We start from the raw sequence: 14,183 nt of genomic DNA on the forward strand, positions 1-14,183 counted from the left end.
AAATCCCAGTAACTGAACAGATTGTGAAATACTCAGACCGGAGTTCAGGAGATTGTCTTGACCAGGACCACACCCCTAAATGCATTGAAGCAACTGCCATGTGATTGGTTGATTAGATAATTGCATTAATGAGAAATTGAACAGGTGTTCCTAATAATCCTTTAGGTGAGTGTATATGACAGCATTTTATAAGCAAATTAATCTTTAGCACCTCGATGTTACTGAGTGACCATAATAAATAAATAGGCTGACATTTTTTAAACCATTAGACAGTTGAAGGGATTAGAGAAGTAGCCTATACATTTTTTGCCAGACCGTGTAAGCGGAGCCGGCCAAGAAGAGTGCATGTCTCTTACTGAGTGACTGACTGACTACTAGTGGTTAGAGACGTGGACTCTCACGCAGGGGACCGGTGTCTGAGCCTTGAGGCAATCACAAGTAATTATGCACTAGGATTGGTTCAGGATAGAAAAAAACTTTGCTGGTCGCAACGTTCAGTAGTTACGTTATAGTAAGCCTAAAATAAACTCTTTACGGTTATATTGCGACTATTCCTGGGGGATTTCCAAATTCCAATATGGCTCTGTGGCGTAGTGGTTAAAGACACAGCCTCTCACATGGGAGACCCAGGTTTGAATCCAGTGAGGGCAACAACATTCTAATTGCGAGCTGGCCAAACTAAGCTTGCCTGGTTCCTTTTTTGTTTAACAAAATAAGCAAATACATTCCTTCTCTTATGAGAGATTTTCCCCAAAAAATTGTGGCAACATATATGAAGCGTATCTATATGAAGCGAACATCATACCTGGAAACACAACCTCAGCTCTCACAGACATGACATCACACCTGAAAAGACAACCTCAGCTCTCACAGACATGACATCACACCTGAAAAGACAACCTCAGCTCTCACAGACATGACATCACATATGAAAAAAAAGTTAGACGCGTTTCTATCAGAAGACCACTGTGAAATATGGTCTTCTGATAGTTCTATCAAAAGACCCAACATTTTCCAGGACTACAAGACAGAAAAAGTCAGATCACCTAACCACAAGCCCAGCCAAATCCCTTTCAGACCTGCTGTGTAATTAAACAATAGTTTGTATTATTGCTACAAGTTTGGAAAGGTCCAATAAGGACAATATCATTCTGAGGAAAAATAAACGTATCAGACATTAACAGACCTGGGAAACCATGGCGACCAACACTATGTACCAAGAATGACTTGAGCTGATAACAGGGATGGATGTGGCTGTTGAATGGCATTTGGATAATGCCTTAACCTTATCAAGAAAACATCTTTAAACACATCCTGTATGTTTCCATGGCGAGGGCTAAATAGATTAGTCGCCAACTAGAAGCAGACTCACAGCAACATATGGCTTTTCATTCATCCCAAATGCCACCCTGTTGCCTATACAGTTACACTCTGTACTCCGCGTGTATCACGACAAATAAGCAAACATGCAGTGCACTATTGCGGGAATAGGGGGCCATTTGGAGTGCATCCAATCACTCAGAGAAGTCACGACTGGAATGGATGTATTAAAGCAGCTATGTGCATGCTACAAATGGATATATGCAGCGGGGAAGAGCCATTCCATTAACTATTATGTGGCTCTGACGGTAAGAACATGAAGCCGGGGTCATGAGTTAAATTCCCACTGGGGCCCAACGCACACAAATGAACACACTCACTCTACAATGAGTCACTTAAAAGGTGATGGCATGTTAAGAGTTTACACAAGTTTCACTTGCACCATCGATCCATTTATGCATTCAGGCAAAACAATTCCCTGGATAGGCTTCCACATCCCAAAAATATAAATCCTTTGTCCACATGAAACCCGAAAACACTTCAGACTGTAATGAAACGATGACACCTAATTAAAACCTTTTACATAAAGTATGTACAGTTCGAGCAAAGCGTGTCCCCTTCCTTGAAGATAATGAACCCGATAACTCGTGTTTACTGTTTTTAGCCCAGGCATGACCTTGGTTAAATGCATAGAAAGACAGTAATGGTCTTTTTGTTCAGTACTTTGCTGCGAACAATTCATCTTTAATTGATATTCTTTGTGTCAGCTTCATGTTTCTCTTTGATGAATAATTAATAGTGTATAACTGTATTCTCAGAGCAATACGATCTGGAACTCATGAATGAACATACATCCTGTATGCAAGCATTTAGAATCTTCATAACATATTTACAGCTTCATTTAGTGAAAACTATAAAGCAAATTGAGCACTCAAAATCATATACATTGTACGAGCAATGCCTTTCCAAGCATCTTTCTCCATCACTGCATCTCTCTGTCTGTACATGCTCCAGTACAGACTGCTTTGATACAAAGCCTGTGTCTCGTCCATTTTGAACTATAAACAGCGTCGTGTTTCAGTCTTCATTTGCACAAAGAGACTCGCAAAACTCAATGTGAACCAATTAAAGAAAGTACCCCAAAGTCGATATGCTTTTACTCACTGTAGAGGACGGTGCCTTGAGTAGCTGGGGTTCTGACAGTCAGATGCAGGGTAACGGTGACGCCGCCATTAGGGGAAGAGGAGGCCACGCCGGCCCCTGGAGCCTGCAGAAGAGAGGCGACGGGCGGCAGCTCCAGGTGCGATGTGCCGTTGAAAGACGGGATGAATATCGTGGCGTCTGTAAAGGAGGATAGAAAGACAAAAGTAAACAGCCGTTGCAATGGCAGATTCTGTCCATGTCTCCAATCCTAAGGGTGGTGTGTGTCGTAGCATTTGTCAGCTCAGGTGATGTTCTGTAACCCGCTGGCTGGCTTAAACTGGTTGGGAGGCGAGACTACACTCTAATTCTTTGACCAAAGAGTCGGTCCGAGTGATTCGGGTCACTCATCAGCTCTCAGCTGGCGCCATGTACAGCAAGCCATTGATCCAAGCACCGGCAGGGTCTGTAAAAACTCCACCCGTACGAGTTACATGTTTGACACCCTCTAATGAGACCATGTTGCATTTGGTTTATAGTGAGCAATGAGTCAAGAGAAGAGGAGTAGGTCTATTACCATGTGGTTAGCACGCTATTTCTCTGACCATTAAGCTCTTCTTCAGCTCATTTAATCAGCTCATCAGATAATATGTAGTTATCAATCATAAACGTGGAGATGCTGAATGCAGTTCGGACATTTTCCTAGTAAATATCTATATATACAGTATATACATACATTAAATTTATATATAGTAAAAAGAGAGAGCAAAATGAAGGCATTCCTGTAACTGATAGGATCAGCAACAACATCCCACTGCAACAATCCATACTCTTAAAAAACTGGAAAAACTGCTGCTTAGAAGCTGGCAAGAGGAAACAGCGCAATCTCCAGCAGGACTAAAATGACGCCCTTTAACACCCTTGTAGTGTGCTTCCGTTAATAAAATAACACCCTTTAACACCGTCGTACCGCACCTGTGTATTGGCGAAAACAAGACAGCACCCCCACCCACACCTATGAGAGGAGACAGCCAGACCTGTCAGGTCTGCCTGGCCGCCGTGTTATCTCCTGGAAGATGATAGAAGGGAATTACTGTGGATGGAGGCGGGGGGGCGGGGGGGGGGGACGCTAAGGGAGAATCAGAGGGGTGGCGGATGCTCCTACTGAGGTCAGGGACTCAGGCGCGTCGTAATGATGATCTGGACTACAGAGGTACACTGAGCTACTGGACTGTACACACGCTCCTGGTGAAGCCGACGGCGCTTTTCAACACAAGTGGTTCCCAGCGCCGGTCCTTGATTGCCGGCACATTTTCATTGTAGCCCCAGCCAGGCACAGCCGATTCAACTTGTCAACTGATTATCAGGCTCTCATTGAGTTGAATTGGGTGCACTTGTCCAGGGTTCCACCACAAGAAAGTATGCTGTTGGAGGTACTGTAGGACCGGACTGTTGGAGGTACTGTAGGACCGGACTTGGGAACCACTGTTCTAGAGAAACAGGGAAGGGCTGAGGCTTGGGGCTGAGGCTTGGGGCTGAATTGTTCATTGGTCTGAGGGCTGGTGGGTCGGAGCTGTTGATTGGTCAGAGGGCTGATGGATGGGAACTGTTGATTGGGCTGGGGCTGGTGAATGGGGGCTGAGGGTTGGCGGATGGGGGCTGAGGGCTGGTGAATGAGGCCTGGCACTGGACTCCGTGCTGGACAGGGGTGGTTGCTGGGAGCTTTCGAGGCTAGACATCATAACGCAACCGCGTTCCCGCTAACATCCCTCATAATAGCTGGAAATGTACCTTGTCCAGTTTGCACTTCTCATTACATCGTGGGATCAAATTCAGGGCTCTAATGAAGTGATCAAGCCCTTACTGTTCATTTCAACAATGGGCCGATATTCTCCAAAAATGCTAAACAAATATATGAAGAGCAGGGCCTGGGTTAATGAGGCGTGTTGAGGGTCACGATCGATACAGAAACTGGTCTGAATAATGAACTGCTCCACTGCACCGCTGGCTCAGGCTGCCCCCCCCCCCCCCCGGCCCCCCATCACCATTTTACTCAGCAACTAATTTATGCCATCACTTAGCTTTCAATTTAAGGCTTACATACCCAACTGAATCTTTTTCTGTCAAGGTCTACGACCCCCCGTGTCGTCCCTGATAAAGATAATTTATCAGAGATTAATGGTTGCACTAACACCTGAACTGGGTCGGCCGGGAGTGAATAATACCTGTGCACTTGGACGAGGCACGTGACACGGCCGGTCCCGACGCGCATACCGCCGTGTGGAACATTGTATTGGTCATACCACTCAGGGCTAGGGTCGGTCCATTTCACTTTCTTCCCACTTGCTTTTCACATCAATACAGATTACAACAGGATGGGGCTACTTCTTTACACTAAAAAGGCCAATTCGGTAATTTTGACCGAGATTTCATTTCGAAGTTTGATTAGATGTGACAACAGAAAACCCATGAACAATGTTACATTAAGCAAGGGCAACATACAACAGAGCCCTAAGGCTTGTTTCCAATGTGGTCCTCAATATCTCAGCATTTTTTTTATGTCACCCCCATTGCTCTTGTCCTTTTCTACATGAGTCCTCTTTACATGCACATGTCATTAGAATTTAGATTTCAAAACCAGAATTCCAGTGATAAGCAGGTTTCTGTCCCTAACCTGGGATGTCACAAAGAGACTCTTGGAAATCTTCTTCCTGTTTAGCTTACAGGCAATATTATGGGATGTCAGAGAAGAACAGATGACAGAGTTTCTAAAACACTCTCCACTGCCAAATTACTGTCTCTTTCTATACATAAAAAACAAATGACCCAAAACAAGAATAACCCCAAAAACAAATAACTTCAGTCTACTCTATTTTAATTCTTGTCATTGCGGACTGACTGGGCCAAAACGTTGTTGACAAAGAAATGCTGATGTCATCTGGAATCTTCAGCACTGCAGAATAGTAGATAGACATCCAAGGCCAAATACTATTGATATCACGTAGATTGTGGCTGTAGAAGTCGATTTTAAGTTTAATCCTATTTAAAGTGCACACATTTGGCTACATGGTCTGTGATTAAAACCCCAACTCAGAAGTCTTTTGAAATGCAACTCTTTTTTTTTTTTTTTTACAGAGGAATTTAGTTGGTAGTCTGCTACATCATACTTGCGATATGGGCTGAGAGCCAAACTATGCTGTTGCGAGATTACATTTTTCACTGGCTGCCCAAGGGTCACAAAGAAACAATGATTGATAGGCAGTTTGAGTCATACTTCTTCAATTCAACAATTACTGGCCTGCATATGCTACATCTGGAAATTTTTTTGGGGGGGAACAACCGTTCGCAACCACAACCAGGAAGCCCAAAGACACTGAAATGGGCAGCAGCGGGATTCACATCACTGTAGACATCAACAAATGGCGAAGTGAGATCTGCGGTCAATCTTGTCGACGGCCAGTATCAATTGGTGGTACCAAAGGGACAACACGGACCAACACAGTAATGAGTCAGTAGATGTTAAATGGTTACATATTGGGAGTAAGGGACAACACGGACCAACACAGTAATGAGTCAGTAGATGTTAAATGGTTACATATTGGGAGTAAGGGACAACACGGACCAACACAGTAATGAGTCAGTAGATGTTAAATGGTTACATATTGGGAGTAAGGGACAACACGGACCAACACAGTAATGAGTCAGTAGATGTTAAATGGTTACATATTGGGAGTAAGGGACAACACGGACCAACACAGTAATGAGTCAGTAGATGCCAGTGGACGCCACTGGAGGAGCTGGGCCAGTGGTGTTCAACTCTGGACCTCAAAGCCAGTTCCACCCAGTGTTTTCATTGCAGCCTCCTAATCAGGGACTTATTTTGACCTGGCACACCAGGTGGGTGCAATTAATGATGAAGTAGAAGAGAAAAACAGCAGGCTCTGGACCTCGTGGTGTAAGAGTTGAAGCTTGGCCTTGCATATCCAACGTTTTGGTGAAGATAAGGCACTGGACTGGAGATCCGTGTTACATTGGGCTTGTGTCGTGACAACGTTCTCCTCTAATCCAATGGACATCAGTATCATGTCAGATTCAATTAGATAAACATAATACATGAGGATCATACTGTAGGGCTGTTCTGCCCTAGAATGGAAAGACAAACAGGGCAGCATTAGACTGTTGCCTACAATATAATAACATTAATGTATTTATAATTGATAGTTGTGATTGATTAAAAGCTTACTTATTTTTTTGACTGTGGTTAGTTTAAGCTATTGGTTGTATCTTCCATATTTGGCATTGGAGGTGATTCTGCTAGATGGACAAATGAAACTCTGCGTAATGCCCTCGTCATTTTCACCTAAACATCTCCAATCCTGTGGTTCTGATTGTGATCAATCTATATGTAAGGACATTTCAATGGCATCTTAAAGACGAATGAATTAAAGACTACGAAGGTGGATATATCAATTTAGTCTGTTAGCTTTTGAAATCAATCAGTATCAATCAACACTAAGAAGGCCCATGCTTTAACTTACCAACCTAAAGCCACTAGCTAGCTTGCCTGTCTGTGTTCTAAATTAGTGATTCAGAATAATATAGAGAAGTTACCACTTTCAGATCATGGCTGTTTTCACTCTAAACCTGTTACCTTCTCTAAGTAAATCATCAATAGCTTTAGAACCATACATGTTTAAAGACATGGGACAATCATTTATTTCTGGCCCAATTCTTCACTGAATGGGCTCATGATACTTTAAATGAATGCATTAATTAATTGGTGAAAGTCCTATTATATATATGGTGCTGTCTTTTGCTGACAAGAAGCAGAGAGGGAGAGTTTGCCGGTTAGCATTGAAATGAGTCCCATACCCAGGATCACAACAGTCATCATGAGGACAAATGCATTGGACTGGTCAAGTTATCATTTGTGTGCAGGCAGTCAGGCAGTCAGTCAATCATTCAGTCACGGGGCTGAGCCTTTATGGACTATGAAGAGAGAGGTTAGAGTAGAGTCGTGGTTGTAACTCTATGAAGTTGCTGCGGTACAGAGATATAACTGCAGTACACTGATGCACAGTACTAGTAGGCCAGAGACTTTGTCAGCATGTGTTTCGATGTGTGTGTGTGTTTGTCTGATGTAAATTTGTGTTTGTGTGTAATACAGCAATACAGTTCCAGATCAAGGACTTTGTCAGCATGTAACCTCTAGACTTCAGACTGCCAACTTCAGGTGATCGGACCTGCAGCCACCATAGTTTATGTGCGTTTGTGTGTGTGTCCGTGAGGATCTGATGCCCTCACCAAGAATCAGTCCTAGCAAGGTTTTTGGCAGTTCCTCACTAGGGAATTTTTTTTTTCCGGCATAGGGGTTAGATTTAAGGAAAGATTTAAATTGGGTACAGTGTTATTATAAATTAAATTGGCTACATACCTGGTTATTATTGAGTTTAGGCATATACATTAGGTTATTGAGGTTAAAGTTATGGTTACTTATTTTATATTTCTGGGTCTCTACAAAGATTGAAAGACAAACATGTGCGTGAGATTGTGTGTGTGTGCGTACATTAAGCAAGCATAGAAAGACCAACGTGTGTGTCAGGGTTTTGTATGACTGTGCACAAGTGTGTGAGAAACATATAGGACAGGCGAAGCCCTTCACAGGCTGAATGCACAGAGCATCTCTTGAGATTGCATTCCTAAACCAATCTGTCTATCTCAGCAGAAAAAAAGCACTGGACAGCATCCCAAATCACTCCCTATTTCCCTCTTATGAGGCACTACTCTACCTGAAACCTTATGGGATTCGGTATGGGCCCCGGTGAAAAGCGCACTCTACAATAAGGGAAATCGGGTGCCATTTGGGAAGCGACGCTGTTTAAGGGAGGGCAGCTTTGCAAGTGTGATGAACCGTGAGATAAGCTAGCACTACATTAAGGGCCACAGAAGCCTGGGAAAATCAACCCAAGACGACGTGAAGTGAAGGCTCAAACCGGTTTGATTGTTATTCTTTCATCAAAAATGCTTTTGCACGTTGATGCTATCAACTGTTCATTTGTAAGGAAGATTGACTTCGGCCCTTAGGGGACCCGTAAATAGTATCACAGCATATTACCGCTATGTTTTCTTATTTAAATGTTCCTGATCTCCTCCGCTGTGACCAACTGTTTTTGGAATAAGAACCGTAACTGACAGTAAATAGCCAAATACATGGTAATATCTTTCCCTCATATTATCATATCATTCCAAAATATGATTCGGCGTCTGTAAGAGATCCGGCTTGAGGCGTCAAATAATGTTCTCCTTTTGTCTCCTGGACTCCTACACCGGTTGTGTAATTGATCGATTTTTTTGTAGATCACCCTCAAAAAAGAGACCTTGGTCTCATGGGTCTCCCGGTCTACATTATCCAATATTTCCTAGTATTTAGCTTTTTATTTTCTGTAAACTACTTTTTTCTATCCTCAAGCAAGCTGGCTTTGCTGAATCAATATTAAACACATTTAACACCGAGCATGTCTGACTCATTAGTGAATTTCAAGTTAAGCAAAAAGATAAATAAAGTACATTTACGTTGGGAGCACCTGGGGAGACACATTTCGCTCACATCTAATGGGGATAGGCAAAAATACTAACATTAAAACAAGTCCTTAAGACACCTTCTGGGCTATTATATGCTACTTTGCAGTTATATTTGCAGGTTGGGCTTGTACTGTATGGGTCATGAAATATTTCACAGCTGAGGGGGAGAGTTGAAGAAGCCACTATTATTTTTATTGTTATATGTAGTTTCAAATCTAAAGTTGTGTAATTTTCACTGTTTGCTCTTCTCATCTTTGTTGTCAGTAAAGACAAAGGTAGGGAATCGCTTGAGCCTGCTTTCCTGATTGGATTAGCGTTGTCCTAGCCCCGCCTCTCCCTGGACAGACAAACACACACACACTTGGCTTCAGTAACTTACTCGTTACCTAAAGTGAACGAGACCCCTAGACTCAAGTTCTACATTATACAAAGGGATTTCAATACAACACAGTCCTGAACTATCACACAAATTGCTGAAGTGTCAGACAAATGCAAAACACCCTCCAGAATAAAGCACCAGGGTTCCCCAGTGTCTTGCAGTATCTTCACAGGGTATTCAACATCATCAGCACTCTGTAGAGAAACAAACCAAGAGTTCATACACATCAGATCCAATCTCTAGTTCAATGATTAAACCAGTTCCAACCCCCAGACTGAATGGGCTGGAGGCAGGGAGAAATTGCCTTTTTTTTTGGTTCATTTTAGGATGCTGAGAAACCATGAGGCCTTTCTCAGCAATAATTAAAAATAAGTGAACATGATACACAGTGTCTTTGTCTTTGGGATCTGGGGAAACAGAGTGAAACCCTGTCAGATTACCTCTTCGGATTATTCATTTGTCAGGATTTGTGCTTGACACTGTTTGTGAAGTCAGTTTCACGTGTCAGCAGAAACGTGTTTATGTGAATTGCAGGTACCTCAACATTGAGATCTTCCTGATCATTAGTGTACGTATTATTAGCACCCTCAGAATATTCGGCCTCCGGGGAACCACACCACTTCTGTCCCCTTGCTAATTCGACAAGCCATTGCACCTCACAAGAACGTCAGCCTGTACACCTCAGGGGTCAGCTCGAGGTCAAATCTCTGTTACAAAGATAAAGCGGAGTACACTTTTCTGAGCTTCTCCCCCAATAGCAATGAGGAAGAGCAAAGAGCAGATTTTTGCACAAATAAGGTCTCCCCAAAATGCACACAAAAAAACGCACAAAATGAGGGCTGCAAATTTGTTAATGTTTTGCCCAAAAAAATCTGGTCTCTTTAGAATGTGCACAAATGCACAAAAACATAGACATTACTTTTTGTGTGATTTTGCACAAATTCCCTGAGAGAATATCCAGCATGTTCTGGTCAATTTGTGAATCCATTGTGATCACATGTCAATTATATTCCACCAACACATATAAGTGTAGAACAACCCTCTGCTGTTTATTTGTATTTTTCTACAAGAGCTTTCCCACCTGACACAAACGCTTTCAATCAGCGTCGTTTCCACAAAATGTCTAATAAAAAAGGAATAAAGAGAAAGGAATTGTTAACAAATCTTTTATTTTTTACTTTTTTATTACTGTTTGAATAGATGTTGGAAGTTCGAGTTTTTGAATTGTTTAAATAATCCTGATGGGAACAAAATAATAGTTTATGAAATAAAAATCCATATTTCCAAAAATGTTGGCATTTATATCTGCCTGAATTACTGGAATCTCTCGTTACATCTCTGTCATTTCTAATGTCAGGTGTCACCAGAGATAGATGTAAGGCTGATGGTATCCCTCTGTATAGAAGACCTTTTTACTGTGTTGTAGATTGTTTCTGTCTTTTAGGGTCATGTGGGTCTTTTTATGCGCACATTCGGTGTCTACGCATTTAAATATAGAAGTTGGGCAATCCAGCAATTCTTTAAATATATAAGTTGCATTCAGCAATACCACCAACATTTATTTCTCAATCAAATTAGGTAAAGCAGCACTGACAGCATCTGGGACATTTTAGAACTGACATCTGGGACATTTTAGAACTGACATCTGGGATATTTAAAAACTGACATCTGGGACATTTAAGAACTGACATCTGGGACATTTAAGAACTGACATCTGGGACATTTAAGAACTGACATCTGGGACATTTCAGAACTGACTTTTGGGATATTTAAGAGCTGACATCTGGGAAATTTAAGAACTGACATCTGGGAAATTTAAGAACTGACATCTGGGATATTTAGAAGTTGATCTGAAATTATTTAGATATGAATTAATGTTAAGAAAATTATGCTAGGCAGATGTCTAACACTGCAACCATATCAAACTGCAATTGCTGTATCCAGTAGCCACTGATTAAACAGATTCATCTAGCAGATTCTTCCCTGTTCTTAATTGGCCAGCAAACTCGCCTGACCTTAACCCTATAGAAAATCTATGGGGTATTGGGAAGAGGAAGATGCGATACACCAGACCCAACAATGCAGAAGAGCTGAAGGCCACTATCAGAGCAACCTGAGCTCTCATAACACCTGAGCAGTGCCACAGACTGATCGACTCCATGCCACGCCGCATTGCTGCAGTAACTCAGGCAAAAGGAGCCCCAACTAAGTATTGAGTGCTGTACATGCTCATACTTTTCATGTTCATATTTTTCAATTGGCCAACATTTAAAAAAAAAAATTGTATTGGTCTTAAGTAATATTCAAATTTTCGGAGATTTTCATTAGTTGTCAGTTATAATCATCAAAATTAAAAGAAATAAACATTTTAAATATATCAGTCTGTGTGTAATGAATGAATATAATATACAAGTTTCACTTTTTGAATGGAATAACTGTAAAAAAATTACTGAAATCAACTTTTTGATGATATTCTAATTTTATGACCAGCACCTGTACAGTGTGTTTGGAAAGTATTCAGACCGCTTTACTTTCTCCACATTTTGTTTTGTTATAGGTCTAATGAATAATTGATTCAATTAATATAAAAAAAATTGCCAGTAAAGAATATGTATTATATGTGTATATACAGCTCTGCAACATTTTCTTTCCAAAAAAGTTTTGAGTCAGTAACAGGAGCGTTCAATTTGCAGTGGTCCTGCCAATTGAACAGACATGTCCTGAAGTCAATCCAGCGCAGATGTGGATGTGTGATTTGGGTTTGGGACAAAGATCTTTTGGGACAAAGAGGTTGGGTCATCGGGGGCAAGGTTGGGTCATTGGGGGCGAGGTTGGGTCATCGGGGGCGAGGTTGGGTCATCGGGGGCGAGGTTGGGTCATCGGGGCTGAGGTTGGGTCATCTGGGGTGATGTTGGGTCATCTGGGGTGAGGTTGGGTCATCGGGGGCGAGGTTGGGTCATCGGGGGCGAGGTTGGGTCATCGGGGGCGAGGTTGGGTCATGGGGGGTGAGGTTGGGTCATCGGGGGTGAGGTTGGGTCATCGGGGGTGAGGTTGGGTCATCGGGGGTGAGGTTGGGTCATCGGGGGCGGCCCAATGGTGGCGGTTTTGGAGGGACATGAGCGGGTGTTCTGACACCACGGGCCTCTGCGCCATTCATTTCCAGGCTTCCATTCACCTCCTACAGCTCCTGCGTTGTGTGCACACTGGCTTGTCAAACCTCCCAGCCAGCGTCTTCCCCCAGGCTACTCCTTGGGGGCGGGTGTGCGTTAAATACCTCCCTTGACCCCGGTCCCCAATGGGAGACTGCTGTGCAGGGACGGCCTGACCCTGCCTGCTGCCCCACCTGGAAGCACGTTCGCACACATATAAATGAACATATTTAACAAAAAACTCTGGTGGGCCTAAGTCAGGAAAGGTCAGAGTGATCCTACATCAGTACACCTATTCTGAGGTGATTTATGAGTATGTGCCCGGCACCCTGGCAGATAACCCGCACCTCATATCTCTCCCCTGATAACAGACACCTAATCAGTCTGTCACACCAGGACTATTATTGATCTCTGCTAAATGAAAATTCTGACCTTTCTGTCTCCCCTGTTTTTTATCATTAATACTTTTAGGCATCTACCATCCACCCTCTTCTTTTGACGATTTATAATAGTTTTACATGCATCCCTTTGTTGCAACAAATATTAAACAAAATCTTCACTTGGATTCCCTTGTGTATAAAATCTATAGATAATTCAAGGGGAGGGGGGGTTACAAATATATTCAATCTTGATGTTTAAGAACATCTGGATAGATATTCTTAATAATATACGTACATGTACAATGTACATTGATGAAAACGATTGACTTGCAAGGTCTTGAGAGAACAAGAAGGAATTATAAATCCTCTTCGCTTAAAGAGCCGAGACTCTCTTTGGTTTTGTAGTCGGCAACTGTTTTAACCACTTTCTTTTCACTGTTCCAAAGAAATGAGAAAAAGGCTAGGAGGATTCATTAATTTAACTGTCTGAAATGGCACCCCAATTCCCTATACACTGTAGTGCAACCTTTTTTATCAGAGCCCTCTGTCCCGGGTCAAAAAACAGGGCATTACATGGCACCCTTTTAGAAATGTGTGCCATGAGGTCTGTTCTCACGTCGATAGAAATATATTAACTTATGGCTCAGCAAATTAGCTTCGCACCTGTACATTGGCTTATTGACATCAGCAAGGGAAACATGCTTAGTCAGCAGATGTAGAAGAGAGGAATACAATGAGAAGGTTATTAGCACAAAATAGGGGGTAGATAGCATCAAACTGAATATCATGAATATCACAGCCCTATTTCATTTTGGCTAGACTGGGCTTGCAGCAATATATTCACTTATTTTTATTATTTATTTATCCTCTATTTAACCATAGGAGTCACAGTGATATTAACACATCTGTTAAAAAACGAACTGCAAATGTCAAGACACACTGTCGATTCACTTTGTCGGCAGATTACAGAATTAAACGTTATTCGTGTTTAAAACGTGTATGAGTCATCACAGTGTAAGAATAATTGTATTAGTGATATAACATTATATATCTTATATATTGTATATTCGAAGTACATCATTTTACCAATTGAAAATGGCTGTTAGGAGGAGCATTTTGGGCAGATCCATTCCGACCACAGAAGAACACAATACCTGTTTCCCATGCGTTATATCTGAACGAGGCTCAGTGGTCCCACCAGTCGAAACTCAATCCTGGTTTCAAGGTTGTGGG

At 42.1% G+C, this 14,183-nt stretch overlaps 1 protein-coding gene across 1 annotated transcript in view; it reads right to left on the bottom strand.

Moving 5' to 3' along the window:
* eys (eyes shut homolog) overlaps nt 1-14,183 on the bottom strand; it is a 296,854-nt gene that overhangs the window by 90,469 nt on the left and 192,202 nt on the right. The window contains exon 41 of the mRNA XM_020046358.3: nt 2,485-2,661. Coding sequence (XP_019901917.3) covers nt 2,485-2,661 — 177 coding nt within the window. The remainder of the gene's footprint in view (nt 1-2,484; nt 2,662-14,183) is intronic.

Source organism: Esox lucius, chromosome 5, assembly GCF_011004845.1.
Source record: "Esox lucius isolate fEsoLuc1 chromosome 5, fEsoLuc1.pri, whole genome shotgun sequence".
Lineage (NCBI taxonomy): Eukaryota > Metazoa > Chordata > Actinopteri > Esociformes > Esocidae > Esox > Esox lucius.